At 41.6% G+C, this 17614-nt stretch overlaps 1 protein-coding gene across 1 annotated transcript in view; it reads left to right on the forward strand.

Moving 5' to 3' along the window:
* The window catches only part of TTC27 (tetratricopeptide repeat domain 27), a 1165789-nt gene that overhangs the window by 864806 nt on the left and 283369 nt on the right, over positions 1–17614 (forward strand). Inside the window, exon 10 of the mRNA XM_069234695.1 lies at positions 7131–7244. Coding sequence (XP_069090796.1) covers positions 7131–7244 — 114 coding nt within the window. The remainder of the gene's footprint in view (positions 1–7130; positions 7245–17614) is intronic.

Genomic DNA, 17614 nt, shown 5'->3' on the forward strand with positions numbered 1-17614 from the left:
TTTTTGAAAATTGACAAATTTAATGATTTTTTCGAAAAATTATTTTGATTGTTATGTGATGTGATTTATCTGTTTTTATGGTTGAAATTTTTTAACCAAATAAAGTGTTTGATGATGATGATTGATGATTTGTATATTCTTTTAAGTTTGTGTAGCTGAAGTTTGCCTTGAATGTTGTATGTTTTGAGCCAGGTCCGCTGCAACCTTCTGCTTTGTTGTTTTATCTTTTCTAATATCTGTGTTTCTCCGAGGTGTTGGTTTTCTTTTGTCCTGTTTAGTTTTTCTAAGGGGTATTAGGATATCTAAAGCTTCCAGTAGTCTCAGTTTTGAAACAGAATTAATTGTATCCAGATCTGTTTTGGCTGTTAGTTGTGTTTCTAAGTCTTTAAAATTGAGTTTGCTCCATGGTCAAAAGGTGCATGTATGTAAGTTGCTATGAGGTGTGTTGATTTGTCGTGTTTTATGTTAGAAAGTTATCAAATGATGGTCTGACCAAGTGATTGGTGTGATGCTATGAACAGTAACTAGTTCCGGCTTTGCAAAAATGACATCTAGGATGTGTCCAGCGATGTGTGCGGGATTGTGTACAATCTGATGTAGGTTTAATGCGAGTAGGCCAGTGGTGATAGCTTTTGGATGGGGCATATTGGGTTTGTCAAACCAAATGTTTAGGTCCCAAAGAATGCATAGGTTTGAGTATAATGTTATAAGGTTTGAGACTGTATCTAGAAAAGTGTCTGGGAATGCGGAGTTGTTAGGGGGAGGTCTGTAAAGGAGGAGAAAGTTGCAGTAGGATTGCATCTGGTGAGAAGGGCCTCACAACTTTGTATTGAAATGTTGTCTATTTTACTGAGATTTATTGCTTGTTTGAATATAATTGCTAGTCCACCGCCTCTCTTGCCTATACAGTTTTGTGTGATGGTTTGTCATGCAATACTGGGGCCATGTCATCTCCCAATCATGATTCCGTTATGAGTAGTAAGTCAGGTTGTGTGTCCGTGAGCAGATGTGGTGCTTGTTTTTTGAGAGTGGTTGAGCATTTATGAACAGGCAGTTTAGAAAATGTGTGTTTGTGGTGGTGATGTTTTGTTTTGGAGAAGAGTGAGCGGTATATTTTGAGCTTGTAGCAGGTGTGTTGTTAGTTATTATAACTGTGTGAGAGTCACAATAGTCCTGTTTTTTAATATAGTGTTCCTGTTCCAGCAGGCTTAGGAGGCATTTTGTTGGGTCTGTGTGTGTTGGTGGTGGACTTGGTGGCTAAGAGAGACGTGAAGAGTTTACTTTTTTTTGTAGGGTAGCCTTATTATGTAATAGAAACCGGGATGCGCAGTTGTTAGGAGTGGCATGTTGTTTATTGTGTTTGTGTCTGTTTAGTGTGGAAGGAGTATGCGTTAGGGGCGGTGGAGGAGCATGGGGATCATAATGTAAGGCTCTATATTGTGCAATGGATGAGAGACTGATGAAGAGGTAAAATATGTGGCGGAGTGGAGTGTAACAATTTTATGGTTGTGTGTAATTGGTGAAGAGAGGGTGTTTGTAGATTGTGTTTTGGAAGTCTGGGTTTAGGTATCGTAATGATAAAACAGGATCTGGCAGGAGCAAATAGAGGATAATGCTGTTAGTTTGTATGAACAGGGAGTGTGTATCTGGATGGTTGAAAGTAATGTATAATGTGATTTTGTGTTGTGTGGGCGATGGCAGGTTGTGTTAGTGGGAATGGACAGAGTAGTGTTTGCTGTGAGAATGAATGTGTTTTACTGTTGTAGGTGTGAATGTGTGTGGTATGTGTGGTTTTGTGTTGGCTGATGAGACTTTGCAATCTGTATGCAGTCCGTTTGAGATGCATGAGTTGGATGTCTTTGTGATAATATGTTTGCATGTTGATGGATGTGTAGGGAGTAAGGTCCTTTCTGATGAATAGCAAATTGGGCAGCATTTCTGGCCCTAGGCCCAACCAGTCCCATCTAGGCTGAAACAGGACACTGCCCTTGTCCTCTCCGCCCTTTGCCTTGACCCCCGGACTGTGACGCCCTGAGCCCTATGCTTAAATAGCCCTAATAGCCAATAGAACCCTAGTCCTTTGCCTAACCAATCAGATTTGTAACCCTAAACCCCACAACCAATTGGAGACCCAACCCTATTTACCAATCAAAACCCTAGTCCTGACAACTAATCAAAACCCCAGCCCTAAAACCACGAACCAATAAGAATCTCAGCCCTAGTGCCAATCACAAACCCATTTCTAAAAACAAGAACCAGTAGGAATCTCAACCCTAGTACTAATCACAACATTAACCCTAATCCATAAACTAGTAAAAATACTAATCCCCACAACCAATCACAACAACATATGCAACAACATATAGAAACTTACATAAGGGCCAAGTCAACTGAAGCCCAAGCCTCTGTGAGGAGGGGGGAGGGAGCTGCTGCTCTGTACAAAATCTCCTTGGATACAGACTCTCAAGCTAGCAGAGTCTACTTTCCAGGTAAGGGAGAGATTGTAGAAACACTGAAATACTGCTTGTCGCGCACTCAGATATGTGGCTTTTTCAAGGCAAAAACAGGTGATGCAGACAGTTTCTAAACAATTTAAATCACTGAAACAGATTAAGCAGTCTCTTAAACACACTCTGCTTAGCAACTGGGGTGTATCTAGCCTTTTTAGTAAAAAAAGAGGGGGGTACTTTGTGAACTCTGTTGCCACAAACTAGGAGGGAAAATTCAAACTGTCATGGCTAAAAAACAGCAGTTTAAGAAGGCCAAGCTGCCTGAAACACAGGGAGCCTACAGTAAACAGGCAAGGGTAGCAGTACAAAAACGTTTTAACAAATAACAAGATTTCCCAGAAAGTCTGGGGCTCCTTCCCTAGGTCTCATAGGATTCCTTGATCACTGGGGTGTATTAGGGCGCAGGGAAAAAGCTGGGCTCACAAAATTGAAACAATTCCATACTTTCAGACTACCAAAGAAGGTCCATCACTAACTGGCAGTTTTTCTGCTTATTACCGTCAATTATTGCCTTCATCATTTCAAGTCAGACTTAAGTCTTAGCTATCTTTCTTTTGATAACTGATAATAGCTTAGCTACAAGTTGTCAAACCTAACTGAGTGGATCTTCAATTCAATTTCTAGGTAAGAAAGCTATAGAGACTCAGAGGTTCATAGCACACCGATGGCAAACAGTGGAGAAAAATCGATTTGTTTCCAGATGTTTTAGTAATGTTGATATTCTCTCTTGCAGTTAATTATGAAAATTTAGAGAACTATGGGTGGGCCATTCAGAAGGTGATTGCTTGGCCAGTGGTCATTTTGGAAGAGGACTTGAAAACCTAAATCAAACATTTCCTGAGCAGAGCATCCGAACTATGGTAGATAGATAGCTTCCATTAAATATCTATTATAGTTTAAAGGCTGTTCTTTCAAGAGACATGCTGTTAATCCACGCTTATTACAGTCCACAAGTTAAACTCTTATCCTAAAAACGTAGGATCTGATTCACAAACTGACTTATTTACACATAAAGTTATGAGTGCTGAGTCTCTGCACTCATGTTGGAATCTCCGCACTCGGTGCAGAGATTCCACCACGAGTATGGAGATGCTGCACCCTTAACTTTGAGTCATAAGTCCCTTTGTGATTCAGGCCCCATGTTTGTAGGAGCAGTCCCTTAGTCACAAAGTTGTCATAATTATTAAGCAGCTGCTCAAGATATGCTGTAAGTATCTTGCACTCAAAAGGCATGCCCATGCACTTGGATCCAGACAAGACGGAAGTCCTCATCCTCGGACGCACCCCCTCGGCCTGGAACGACTCATGGTGGCCCTCCGTCCTCGGACCCCCACCCACCCCTGCCAGCCACGCAAGAAACCTCGGCTTCATCCTGGACTCCGCCCTCACCATGTCCAAACAGGTCAGCGCCGTCTCCTCCTCCTGTTTCAACACCCTCCGAATGCTCCGCAGAATTTTCAAGTGGATTCCAACAGAAACCAGAAAGACGGTGACCCAGGCCCTCGTCAGCAGCAGACTTGACTACGGCAACGCACTCTACACAGGCATCCCAACCAAAGACCTCAAACGCCTCCAACGTATCCAAAATGCCTCCGCCCGACTGATCCTCAACATACCCCGCCGAAGTCACATCTCCCCTCACCTAAAGGAACTCCACTGGCTCCCGGTAGACAAGAGGATCACCTTCAAACTCCTGACCCACGCTCACAAGGCACTTCACAACACCGGACCCTCCTACCTCAACACCAGACTTCACTTCTACACCCCAACACGTCAACTCCGATCCGCCAACCTCGCACTCGCCATCGTACCCCGAATCCAGCGCAAGACATCCGGCGGCAGATCCTTCTCCTTCCTCGCCGCCAAGACCTGGAACTCTCTCCCCACATCCCTTCGCCAGACCCAGGACCTCCTCGCATTCAGAAGGCTCCTCAAGACCTGGCTCTTCGACCGATAAACCAGCAGCACTCCCCTCCCCCTCCCCCCCCCCCCCCTCTCAGCGCCTCGAAACCCTGACGGGTACATAGCGCGCTTTATAAATACTATGATTGATTGATTGATTGATTGATCCACTCTTTCAGCACACATCCCGTCTGCTTAGACCAGAGAAACACAGTATAAATACATTTTCTCACTGATGGAAATATTTGGTCCTTTATGTCGGAGCTTGTCTTGGAGTCTCAAGGGGCGTCCTTCTATGGCTTTCCTACTGCAGCACTCATACAAAATCTAAAATCCAACGACTAACAGTTCCAGTTTCACTCTCCTACACTGTTTATAGTTTCACACATAAGTACTGAAGTCCAAAACAAGGTTAATCACACTTTGACAAATGTCCAAAGGGGATGGCCAACTAGTGCCACACGTGCTTGAGAAAGAAGGTGGCCCTCAAACCACCCTACCCCCCCTGCTTCGCACCACCAGTCTCCACCTCGTAACCCAGCCCTATGCCTGAGGTTCCAAGTTCCTTGATCTCTGGTTTGGTTCAAAGCATTGATTTGCACTTCACACCAACACCACAGTCTGCCTCAAGTACGAGCCTCTCACATCCGGCAAGATGCAGCTTTCAGTTAAAATATAGCCTCCGTTGCAGTCTTGAATGACCATTTAACAAACGGAAGAAGTGCTTCCGCTGGTAAATTCATGGATCCCAAAAGAATCACTCTATCTACCTACGGCACACCGTTAAACCCAGCTCGGGCCGGAATCTGTTTGAGAAAGAAGTGACAGACTGAAGGCAGGATCAGCACGGAGCTAGTCAAACTTATTAGCATAGCAGGAATTCAGTGACTACGTGCCTAGGCGATCATTTTTATTGGGAACACACATGATGTGCCAACTGGGTTCCTTGTAGAAAGACTTGCTTAGATTTTTTAAAAACAGCATAAAGCAATTGCCAGATGTAAAGTATGAAAGAGAATGCATTTCGAGTCTTGGATACCATTATGAGTTGAGGGATAGCTAAGGTAATTGCAGAGACTTCACAGGGCGCCCCTGGGTACTGCATTTGTTAATTGTGTAGACTTTATTATATGGTCCCATTTTTCCTCTTTCACCCTTTGTTGAATGCGAGGGTGCGTTCCAATGCCGGTTTAGTTCACATCATATGTCTTACAACTCCTGATACATTCTTTGATATATGCCGTTGCTTTCACATTTTTAGGAGTGGGTCCTGTAACCAAGAAATTCATAACTAAAAGAATACGTACAACATATTCATATATACTGGGGATTTGGGTCTACTCTTTTCATCCTTTGATCCGCTCTGCTGTCATTCACATTTCGCTTCTGCCTGTCACAACATACAGCATGGGGTCAGTTTTTGGGTCAGCCCTCTTCAACTATTGGCTGTCTTGCACTGTGAATGATTACATTTAGCCTGATCACATATGAATCTCTGCCTGAAAAGATTTTTTTTGTGGATGCCAGGGCTGGTGGGAGAATATTTTCCTTTGGTAATGTTTCTTCTCTTTCCAATCATCATAGATATGTCTTCAAGTTACAGTAACTCTAGGCCAATAACACGTGTTTTGTCAATAAGAATCATATTTTCCTGTGATGTGAATGAAAAATAAATAAGGGGTCTAAACTGGTTCAAAGTATACCTGCCTGCTTGGTAGCGCTCAAACTATCATTTAAATTATACGCAATGTTTTCTCAAAACGTTATTCCAAGTATGTGGCCACTGCATTTTTGATAAATAGTCTTTTTTTTCTTCTTTTTATTTTTTGGCTTACCCTGGTATTACATTTTTTTAAAAGCTATCCATTGCATCAGATTTCTAAGACCCAATGTATTGGCTTTGCCAATGATTATTTGAACTTTTATTTTCTCAAAGAACTCCAAAGAAGTTGCAAGTTGCCACTATATAAAATACCTAAATAAAAAATTAAGCAGTGTTTACTGACATTGGTATTTACCCGGCTACCTGTTGTAGCATGTGTTAATGCTACTTAATTATACAAGCCACTGTCTCTGAATTCCATTCTTACTGAGTTACATAGACTTTCTATTATCGTTTTATTTTTAAAAATGCTTGGCCATGGGGGTGACGGCCCGGCCAGACAGACAAGCGCACAAGGGCTCTCTCCAACTCAGCACTGTGTTGCCGGGTTGGAGAGAGCAAGCCCAGGCTCCCAGTCTGCATTGGAGCACCCAGCCTGAGAGTAGATAATACACTGGAATGCATTTTTTTACCATGCGTTTTAAATGTGGCTTGTTGCGGAAGAGCAAAAAGCAAGAGAATCCCACCTACAAATGATTGGTTATACAAATACCACATGCACTTCTTTTGAAGCAGTCGCCTACTTAAAGGCAGGTAAAACATGTACAATGTTTAATAAGTGATTGTGAGTAAACCCTTATTATTTAGGAGCTGTAGTTCGAGTTTAATTTTACTGACTACTGTCCAGTTTTCAGTTTTTTGATGTTGATGTTCTAACTTTTTGTTGATTGTTCATCTTTTCTGATTTTGATGCAGTAGGGCAGCTTTAGCTATGCATTCTTCTGCTCCCTATCGGCTTAGTGCAGGGTAGTTGCAGGAATCTAACAATTTCGGTGAATCCATTTCTATAACAAACTGTGTAGTAGAGTTAATTGTGTTTGTCTTGTTTCTTACAGTGTTTGCTGTCACAGCCCAAATTTTGGTCTATTCAGACAACGGTGCTATTCTTGAGAACAAAGCTTGAGAAGGGAAGCAGCCGGCGGATAGAGCGAGCAATGAACCAGACACAGGTAGGGCACGATTTGTTGATTTCACATTCAGGTGACACTGCAAAGTGTAGGTTTTTGTTCAGAGTGAAATTTCCTAGTTGCCTATCTCAACATAATCTTAAATAGCTGTACGTCCCCTGTATCTTCATTCTATATGTGTTGGGCGCTCAGAAGTTGAACAGGAAGTGTGGACCGTTCTGAACCAGAATTGTGTACGCTTTATCTATCCACTGTGTTTCATTCTAGGAACTGGATAACAACAAAGCTCCCATATGTCAGAGTTAGTTTTGGCTGTCTGTGAGGGAACACGTATGGGGGATTCTGAGCCTAGGATCTCACAAAAATCCCTTGGGGGCACAGATCTACTCATGAGCCCCAATGGTTCACCCATACATAAAAGGTCTTAACTCAAATGAGCAGATCATTCCTTCTCCCTAGGCCTGTTTATCTTGCAGGTTCCCAGGACTATTAATTTCCACAGCCCATTCTCTCATGTAGCATTTTCTACCTCTTTTCAAGACACAACTTAATGAACATACTTTGGTACTAGGTAAATGTGACATGTTTGATTTTGCTACTAGGTAAATGTGACACATAATAAATGTCTTCCCAAAGCATACTCCCAGTAACAGTACATGGAGTCGAAACGTACCACTATAAAACTAAGGGCAAATGCTGCAGTGTTGCAAAGCTATCAAAAGAGCCCAATATGATCTACAACTACTAGCAACATCTCCCAGTAGCTGGTCAGAAAAGTGTATTACAAAGCAAAAACAAACGAGGTGGTTATGTATACATAGGGGAAATAGGACCGCATAAGGGGTTCAGTAAGCAAAAGATCAAACCACATATTGATAATAGAACTGTTAACAGTATCAGAGTCCAAATTAAAAAGCTCAGCCACCAGAAACATGGGCCTACATGTTTAGTATCTATGCTTGTAAAACACAGCCATGTACTAATCAAGGGTCTTGACTACGGTTGATGTTCTCGGAGTACATTTGTGTTGTGTACCCAGGTACGTGTTGGTAACCTCACATCTGACCTCTGATCATAAGGTGTCTTCACATGTGCATTTAGTATACCATAAAAGGACAGGGCTCTGCATGACAAAGTGTGGTGTTATTTGTATCAAACGCAGTAGGAGATTGGTAAACCTGTATCTTATCACATGTGAGTCTAAATGAAATCGATTAGTATATAAAACAGTCCCACTTGCTAGGACTCTCTTGAGAACCCAGTTGCAACAAAAATTGCTGTTTTTCCCAATCACAATCCCCAAACCTGATCAAAGACCTCCAATTAGTCATTGATGTTATAAATGACACGTTCACAGTGAGCAACCCTTAATAGTTCTGTTAGCCGTTTTTTTTAGCTCGGGACATGTTCTGTTGTCTCTACTAACGTATAGCCGCAGTTAAAGATGTTGCCATCCACCTATGAGTATGAGCAGCCAATCCACTGATGTCATATATGTCATACAGTACAGCTAGGTGAGTTGAGATAGTGCTTGTAGAAGACAGAAAGCATGTCCTGTTTGGGCTTCTAGTATATTAGCAAGGTAGGACATCCCACTGAATATTCAGTAAGTGAGCTATTGTTTGAAGGCTATACTCATTCAGCACCTGACCTATGAAGAAGGGAGACGTCTTCCCTAACTTGAAGGTGTCTACTGAGTATTGAAAACTGAGTGTACCCATTGTCATTGTATTGAAGACTAGTACATTTCTGTTTTTATCAATTGTCATTATTTCATGAAACATAAGAGAGGCAGAATGGACCTCACCAAACATTCAAGACACTTAAGGCTTCATTATGATGGGAAATGGCCTTTTCTGCGAGGGCTGAACCACGCACTACACTTAAAGCACGGTCATTACATTGGATGCGTCTTTACCACTCATTCCTTTACCAAGCTTGTTGTTACAACGACATGCCTTAGGGAAAGCAGCATTTGACTTTAAAGCCCATTGCTTTCCCTACATTTGTGTAGCCTGGAGTTGGAATAGTAAATTATTCTGCTTCAAAGTCCAGTGCTTTCTCTCAGGCACATTTGCTGTAATAATATGTGTGGTAAAGGAATGCATGTTAAAGATGCATTAATTGTAATGACTGTGGAGTAACTTCATGTGTTGCAAAGGCATGCATTCTTCAGACATACAACCCATTATGACTTTAGTGGACTTGCGACTGCCAAGGCCACAGTGGTGGTTGGACCGCCGCAACTTAGGTGGTCTGAGCACCATATTACAATGCTGGCAGCGGGACCACCAGCACACTGCTTCCACTTCCAGGATCACAGATCCCAACGTGATGGCAGTAATATAAGTTGTGGTCAGCCACAGCAGCGCTGCATGAACAGGCTGGCGGAAAGCCAGTGCGGGTCCCACGGGGGGGACCCTGCAATGCCCACAACTGTGTTGTGGGCAGTGCAGGGGCCCAGTGTAAGCACCCTCGGGATGCGCACTGCCTGCTTGGCACATTTTGAGGGAGCTGGAGGTCCTACTCTGCGACAGCATTGTTTTCCACTGGGCTAACTTGGTCAGCCCAGTGGAAATCTTGTAATGGGGTCGGTGGGGAGACTGCCCGACTCATAATCGGGCCCTAAGTCAATCATGGGCCAGTTGTGCATGTCACACCTCTCAGACTTATTACAGGAGTTACTGTTACTATCTTCAACTTAAACATTTTTGCTACCACTTTGTCATAGACCATAGAAAGATCACCTATTGGGAGAGTTATGAAGGGAAGCAAATGTTGAAGGGAAATGTAGAGTTAGGACAGCTTTTGGGATGAAAACATAGAGAACTTTTGCAGTCAACAGGGATATCCCTCACCAAAGAGCATATAACTCCTCAAAGTAGTCACATCCAAGTGTGACTCTTGTTAAGGTTAAGTTGAACAGTCAGATAGCCTACAGCAACAGATTTACCCTCAGGAGAGTTGGACATTTAGACCTCTAAATCCATATCATACTTGTTTTTCATGCCTTTCAGAAAGAATAAAGTTTACAGATGTTCACCAGCCTCGATTTTTACAGCCAAGTGCTAGTGTCTTCTTTCAGTCATCATTCTGAAGAAATGAACAGGAAAGATCCTTTGTTGCAATGCCCCTGGACCAAAATAATTCCAGTAGGTCAGCCTGTGGAATGACAAGTGCTTCATCTGAACAAAGACATAGCCAAAGCGACGCCCAATGCTGCACACTTGAGACAGAGAAACTAGGCTGCCTGGTCAACCCTCTCATACTGTGCTTTGTGTTGCTGGGGAGTTATAAGCAGTACTCAAATTGAGAGTGACAGTTTCACCTGAAACCGGTTGCCATGGAAATGTGGCACACTGAAAAGAAAATACACTGTCCTGAGTGGTACCCCATAAACGATTGAGACTAACATTTAATTTAAATAAACAGCTGGATTTTCGCCAACCTCCACAGGACTGAAACTGTGCAGATCTTTGCAACCTATTCTTAGCTCACCTATCACTTGAATAAGCTCTGCACACCTATGTAGGGTACCAATGACCATACCCGTGGCCATCTCCACTGAAGGAAAGCGCAGTACCCTTAGCACAGAGCACTAAGGTCTATGCTGTTGGTGAGTCTATTTGAGGTGGGAGTAGACTACATGGATTAGAAAAGAGAGATGCTGCCTTGCCTGTGCCGCTAAGGCAAACTGAGAAGGTAAGCTAACTTTCACTGCTTTCCTAGAAAAACTGAATATCCTCAGTACTGAGCTCAAGACCATACTATAGGTGCTAAATCTGGTGTGTTTAACTTTGATGTGGCACCTTGTCTTTGGTGGACTGTCAAGTTATTGAGCACCTGCTTTAGGAGTTTGAAGGTCACCCTGGAAGAGTTAGCCCTAACTGCTCAACTTTGCAACCTCTTGCAAGGCAAGGCACTTAGCAATTCACGGAGCATGCAGTAGAATTTGATTCCTGTGTTTTTCTTTTTTTTATAAACATATTTTATTAATTTCTGTTAGTAACAATGCAGCAGCATATATATATTACATGTTATAAACGGGGTCTACACATGTTCCATATTTGGTTGGTTATCATCTGTACATAGTATTGTTGCTTCCCATATTTATACCATTGACAGGATTTTCCTTGACAGTTTTGTCGTGGGTTCCTTTTAGTGCTTAGATAGTTCACCCTTATTTTAGCTCTAGGCTCATAGCCTCTGCCCTTTTACACACATACACATTGTATTTGCGTATTCAATTTATTATATTTGAGCACATCTCGCTTGGCTGTTTTTATTTTTTAATCGGCTGCCTTTCTGTGAAAGCATTGTTGTTCGCATTTTATATATATCAGTCCTTTGCATGCATTTCGCTCTGTGCCCTGCTCTCAAGGCTGTCATGTTTGTACATGATAATGTATCCAGTATTGTTGTGCCACGAGTTACGGAGTCAAACCTCAACCCTAACCATAGTAACACGTCAGGCTTGTTCTTAGAACACAACATGGTTTGTTATATAAACACCGCATAGACCAGAGGAGGGTAGAGGGGCATTCCAGACATGGCCATTTGGGAATGTACATCTGTCTATGGACAGCTCCGCTGATCCTGAGCTTGTCTTTCCAGCCAACTGGGTGGACTGCCACCAGACAACAGCCAGACCCTTGCCCACCTTTCAGGTATGTGTTTGTGGTTCCTTCCAGAGCGCCAGGAATGGGAAGAAGGACTAACACCACTTTGCGCTCAAGTTTAGACATTAGACTGTAGGTAGGAATCACTAGATCTTATAATTAGCTCAGGATGGTGGGACTCTTAATAGTTTTTACTCTAATCATCACTGTATTATGTTTCATCTGCCTAATAATCGCAGCTCATGCTTTTATCACCAAATGCAATTGCTTCATGAAATATTGAAACTTACTCTGAATATCTTTGTCTGCCTAATTGTGTGTGAGACTTTGTGTAACTAGGAGAAAAGAGTATAATCTGTTCCACCACAACTTCTCTTAGAAGTCAGAGTGTTATGTTTCTGTGGCTGCCACAAATCACCTTTACTTTTAGGTTTGGTTGAGGTGCAGCTAGCTAGCTAACAAAGTCAGGCTTACAGCTTCCATTCGGAGTGGGATTGACTCAGTCATCCACACTTGGTGGTGCTCATGGCCTAGACTTAGCAGTCCTACCCTCATGGTATGAATCCTACCATATTGCATTGTAGTGATATTCTTATAAGCTGTATATATCAAAGCCTAGGGTTACTCAAAGAATGTTTTATAACTCTACCCATCTTCCCTCCATTTAAAAATTGCCCAGGTGCTCTACATATGTGTGTTATACTAGTGCTTCCTGCCTTTCATGGTTCTCATGTATAGGTGAAGCTGTAAAAGGGTGAATTGTTAGGTAATTGCTCCATTAATGTCTGTGTTTTGTGACACGTTCTTTTAAGAACACCTTGTTGCATAATGTGTTCAGTCTATGATATTGTAGCATGGTTGTCTCCCACTTTACCAGTTAGGTGAGCTATTTAATGAGAGGTTTTCATCAGCTTTCAGTATCCTCAGGAGTTATCCCCATGCTCCTGGTGCTTCTACGTCCTCTCTTAGGTACCCTCAGGTGAGTAATTATTTCATATTCTGCCCTTTTGAGAAGGCCATTTTTCTGATTCAAGTGTTTTCATGTTTACTGGCCACGAAGATTGCCCAACTGCCCTTGAGTTACACAGGTCCTGGATAACAGGCCTGGCAGATGCTCTGTTCAAAGATCAACTAGACATACATTAGGAACAACCCAGTGATTTTTAGAATTGCAATGTGGGTTTGATACTATTCCTTCTTAATTACCCAGCTGTACTACTTTAACAAGAAAAATAAATCTAGGTGAAGATAATCTTTTTTGTGTAAATCGGTTAATCTATCCACTCTGACTTACTTGGCTGCAAAATTCAGGTTAGCTGGTGAATCTATAGGGTTAAAGAGCAAACAAGTACAGCACCTTGAATAATCTAGATTTAAGAAAGCCAACCTCCCACTTAAGCATGTCAGATCTATTGCTACTTATATTTTCTGAAAATAATGAAATCATAGTTTTTAAGAAATATGTCAGTGTCACTTTTTTTTTTTAGAGGGAGGTTTTCAGCCATCTTCTCAACTGTTGTAACTGAGTTATCTGTATTTTTCTGTTATTTGTAGTTTTTATGTTGGCCTATTTTTTCTAAAATATTTTAATGGTTAGACAGTGTTCAGGCACATAGGGGTATGTGGGATAAACACATTCCACAAAGTAAAATAAACTAGAATCCTTTTTGGATTTGACAAAGCTGATTTTTCTAACTCTTAGTTTATGGCCTTTGCCTTCTTCCATTCTCACTCCCTTCCTGATTACAAGTCCTTGGCCAGAATTATCTCGGGGTCAGACACTACAGGATACCTCACCAGCAGATCAGAAAATTTCCCGGTACACGTCTATATATTTTAAATAAACACATACCGACATCCTGACAGTAAATATTAGTGATTCACTTCCTATTTGCTAGTGGTATTCCTGTACAATTGAGCTCAGTTGGGGATTTCAAAAATTCAAGAAAGCAGTCCCATTTGTACTACAGCTGCCCAAATGATAAATGCCAGTAAAGTAGGCTCAAGGCTAACATTAAAAAAAAAAAAAAAAAATAAGTTACTGTGAGCTGGATACTGTGCAACCATGCGTAATTCTTTGGTCTACTAGTGTGCCATCCATGTCTCGAACTCATGCTATTTTTAGTTAGGCGAGTACTGGCCCTGCTGCTTCCGGGCTAGCCCAGCCATCTGCCTAGGGTGTGACAAACATCCCGGTTTGGACACTCTTAAGGCTGACGCTCTGTGATAGCAAATGTTCCAAGATTCTCTCTTGAGATGCGCTGAAAAGGATATAAACAATTTGTTAATTAAAGAAGCATTCATGATATATATATATATATATATATATATATAAGTGCTTGCACAACAAAAACAAAGGTTAGAGGAACATTATATTTAGGTTCACATTTTACACACACAAAACCATTGAAATTCAGCAGTTATAGTTATGCTTATGTTGAGAAACTATACTCATAGCTTAAAGTTACTTTACGGTATGATTTATAGTTTCTGCAGCTAAATATAACTATAACTGCTACATTTCTATGATTTTGTGTATGTAAAATATGAACATAACTATAATGTTCCTGTAATCCTTGTTTTTGTCAGTGAATTTCTACGTTTTTTTAAACGTAAAGTAATATTTAATTACCAAATGGTAATCCAACCACGCATGGCCTTTGACTGTGCATGGCAAGGTTTGGCGGCTAGGCCTGGCCTGTGGCCAGCCCCACTGCATGTGCCCACACAGCAGAAGGATGGGCATTTCAGGGGTTGGCTGCATGCGCCCAACCCCACATTTAAGTGGATGTGTTTTTTTTTTTCATTGCACTTCAGATCCGCATATACATCATGAAGTTACATGGGGGCACGTTGAGCACCGCAGTGCATCTGCGGATCGTTGCGTGGGCCCAAAAAATATTTTTGTTCAATTTCATGCCCATAAGGGGTCCTTCAGAGACCCCTCTATCAGTCCAATGGGGTCAGGATATCTGTATCCTGACCACTTATCTTACTTGTCAATTTGCTTTTTTCCCACCGGCTCACCGATAAACAAAATGGTGGTCGCAACTTTTCTCTCAGGTTGCCGCAGTCAATTAGAGCCTTACTTTTGACTCCGGATTCGTGGATGCCCCGCGGTTGGATGCCCAGCCCTAGATATACATAAGTAATTTTTCTTTAATAACTCCAAAATGACTGAATGGATTTTCACCAAATCACAAAAAGAGATCTTTCTGGACCAAGATTGAGCTTTTTGCTAAATTATCTGTAAATCTGTTCTCGGTGTAGTCATTCCTAAAATCCCTTGGGGAAATTGCATGGGGAAAACATGTTTTGGGACCCTCCATCCTTTTTCTCTGTCCCCACTAGACAAACCACCTCCAAACTTTCAACACAGCAGCTGAACTGATTAGCAAACTAATTTTGAAAATATTATGAAGATTCGTCAACCGGCGTCTAAATTATAGGCAAAACAACAAATGCTATTCCTATGGAAATTAGGTCCTAACTATAACTACCCACTGACAATTGCCAGTAGGTAATATATATATATATATATATATATATATACTGAAAAAAACAACGGTTCCAGTAATGTTATAGTTAGGTTCGGAATTTACTCATACAAAACCTTAGAAAATCAGCAGTTAGAGTTATTTCAAGTAACTATAACTCTTGCCCTCGCAATGCACGGTTTTCTTGTAAATAATTGTATTACAAATGTTGCAGTAATAATATCAAAGATGCCATAGAAGATGTCATCAGTGATATAATATGTGGAGTAATTAGGTGTGCATGGCGAAGGCGCAAGTTATGGTTACCTTAGGGTGCGAGTTATAATTACTTCAAAAAACTCTAACTGTAACTGCCGAAATTCTATGGTTTTGTACAAGTAAATTCAGACCCTAATCATATTGTCCCTGTAACCTTTGTTTTTTTCAGTGAATACTGGGATTTTTTTAGCCTAAAGTAATTTTAATTACTATAGGCTAATCCAGCCACTGCCGCGCATGGCCCTCCACTGTGCACTGCGTGGGTTGGCCACAGGGCCTGCCCTGCAGCCAAGCCCTTATAACCCCCAACCCCACGCAAGGACAAAGGTCTATGAGTGGGTCTGAGTGGGTGCATGAGTGGGTGGGCGAATGGACGCATGAGTTTCTGAGCGTATGTATGAGTGAATGAATTAGAGTATGAAGGAGTCTGTGAATTTTTAAAACATTTTTTTTCATATTCTCGTATATCCTTGAATATTCTCGAATATTTGAGGATATTAGCGAATATCGCGCATGAGCAAGTAAAATCATTTTAAACCCATAATCTAACTCCAAAACACCCCTATATCACACCCGTGGGGTCAGGGTACCTCCACCCTGACCCCTTTTACCATTTATAATTTCTATTTTCAGCCCTGGGGACCCTCTCCAATAATATAAAATGGCGGCTGCAACTTTCTAGTCAGGTTGTGGCAGGTCAATTACAGCGCTTCTATTCGCAATCATATTTGCAAAAATTCACGAATATTGGCAAATTATTTGTAGCAGGGATATAAAAATTTGGATTTTTCCTTAATTTCTTGTAAATTACTGAACGGATTTACACCAAATAACCAAAAGCACAATCCATTTACCGAAAGCTAGCTTTCTGCCAAATTTGGTGTAATTCCGTCCAGTGGTTTGGGCTGTAGTCGTGTTCAGAGGTCCTATGATAATTAACATAGGAAACACAACTTTTTTGACACCCCGCCCGCCCCCTCGGCTCCTACTTGATGGATTACCCCAATCCTTTCCGTTAGCAACAAAAATCACTGGGGCATTTTTTATTTTTTTATTTTTTTATTTTGTGAAGATTTGTCAAAAGGTTCCAAAGATATGGGCAAGTCAAAAAATGTTTTTTCTATGGAAACATGGTCCTAACTATAACTATCACCTAGCGACTGCCAGTAGGAGATATATAAAAAACAAGTTCCTGCATCATCTGGCCACATCCACCATCGCGGGGTTGGTGCGTGTTTCGGACGCCAGCAGCCGCTAATATGAACAAAGACAAGTCTCGCGTCTCCCAAGCACCAAGAAACTTGCACTCCAAAGCTTGATACGGAAACAAAAAGGTTTAATGGCAACGGGTTTCGATCTTACAAAGATCTTCCTCACAGCCTATGATGGTGCTTGCGATAAACAGCACTTACCTTTGTTAATATTTATATATTTGGATATGATCCAGTAATATCATGGCGGGAGTAGTCTGGTGACAATATACACCACAAAGGAAAAGACCAAGCATAACGGCCAGAGCTGCCGACTTTGGAGCTGGGGCACCAGGTTCGAGCCTTGGCCCAACATCCTGTGATTCTTGGAAAATCACTTAATCTCCCTGTGCCTACCAAAAATTAATGTGTCCTTGTGTAACGTAACTGGTGCTCAGGTAAAGATGTAAAGAGCTCCAATATCTTCTGGTCGAGTTCACGCTATATATAACGGTTAAAAAAAATTAAAAAAACACGTCACTGCCTGTGCTCAACACACCGCTGACCAGGCTCCACACATTATACTCTCGAAACTGCCTGTTGTACAGCCTTCTTTCTTTAGACTGAGAGTTCAATAGTGTAATGATGCTGGTGTGGGCATAGGGTGCTAAGGTGGTGTGGGAAAATGTGAATGCTGAATAGGAAAGTTGTGCCTTTAAAAAAATAATATTTTTCTACATATTATATGAACGGAGATGTATATAACGCTGTATTTGCCACCTGTACTGGCATGGCAGTCTGACACAAGATACTTGAAGGTTCTTTTGAGTGGTGCTCTGTAGGCCCAA

This window comes from Pleurodeles waltl, chromosome 5, assembly GCF_031143425.1.
Source record: "Pleurodeles waltl isolate 20211129_DDA chromosome 5, aPleWal1.hap1.20221129, whole genome shotgun sequence".
In the NCBI taxonomy this organism is placed as follows: Eukaryota; Metazoa; Chordata; class Amphibia; order Caudata; family Salamandridae; genus Pleurodeles; species Pleurodeles waltl.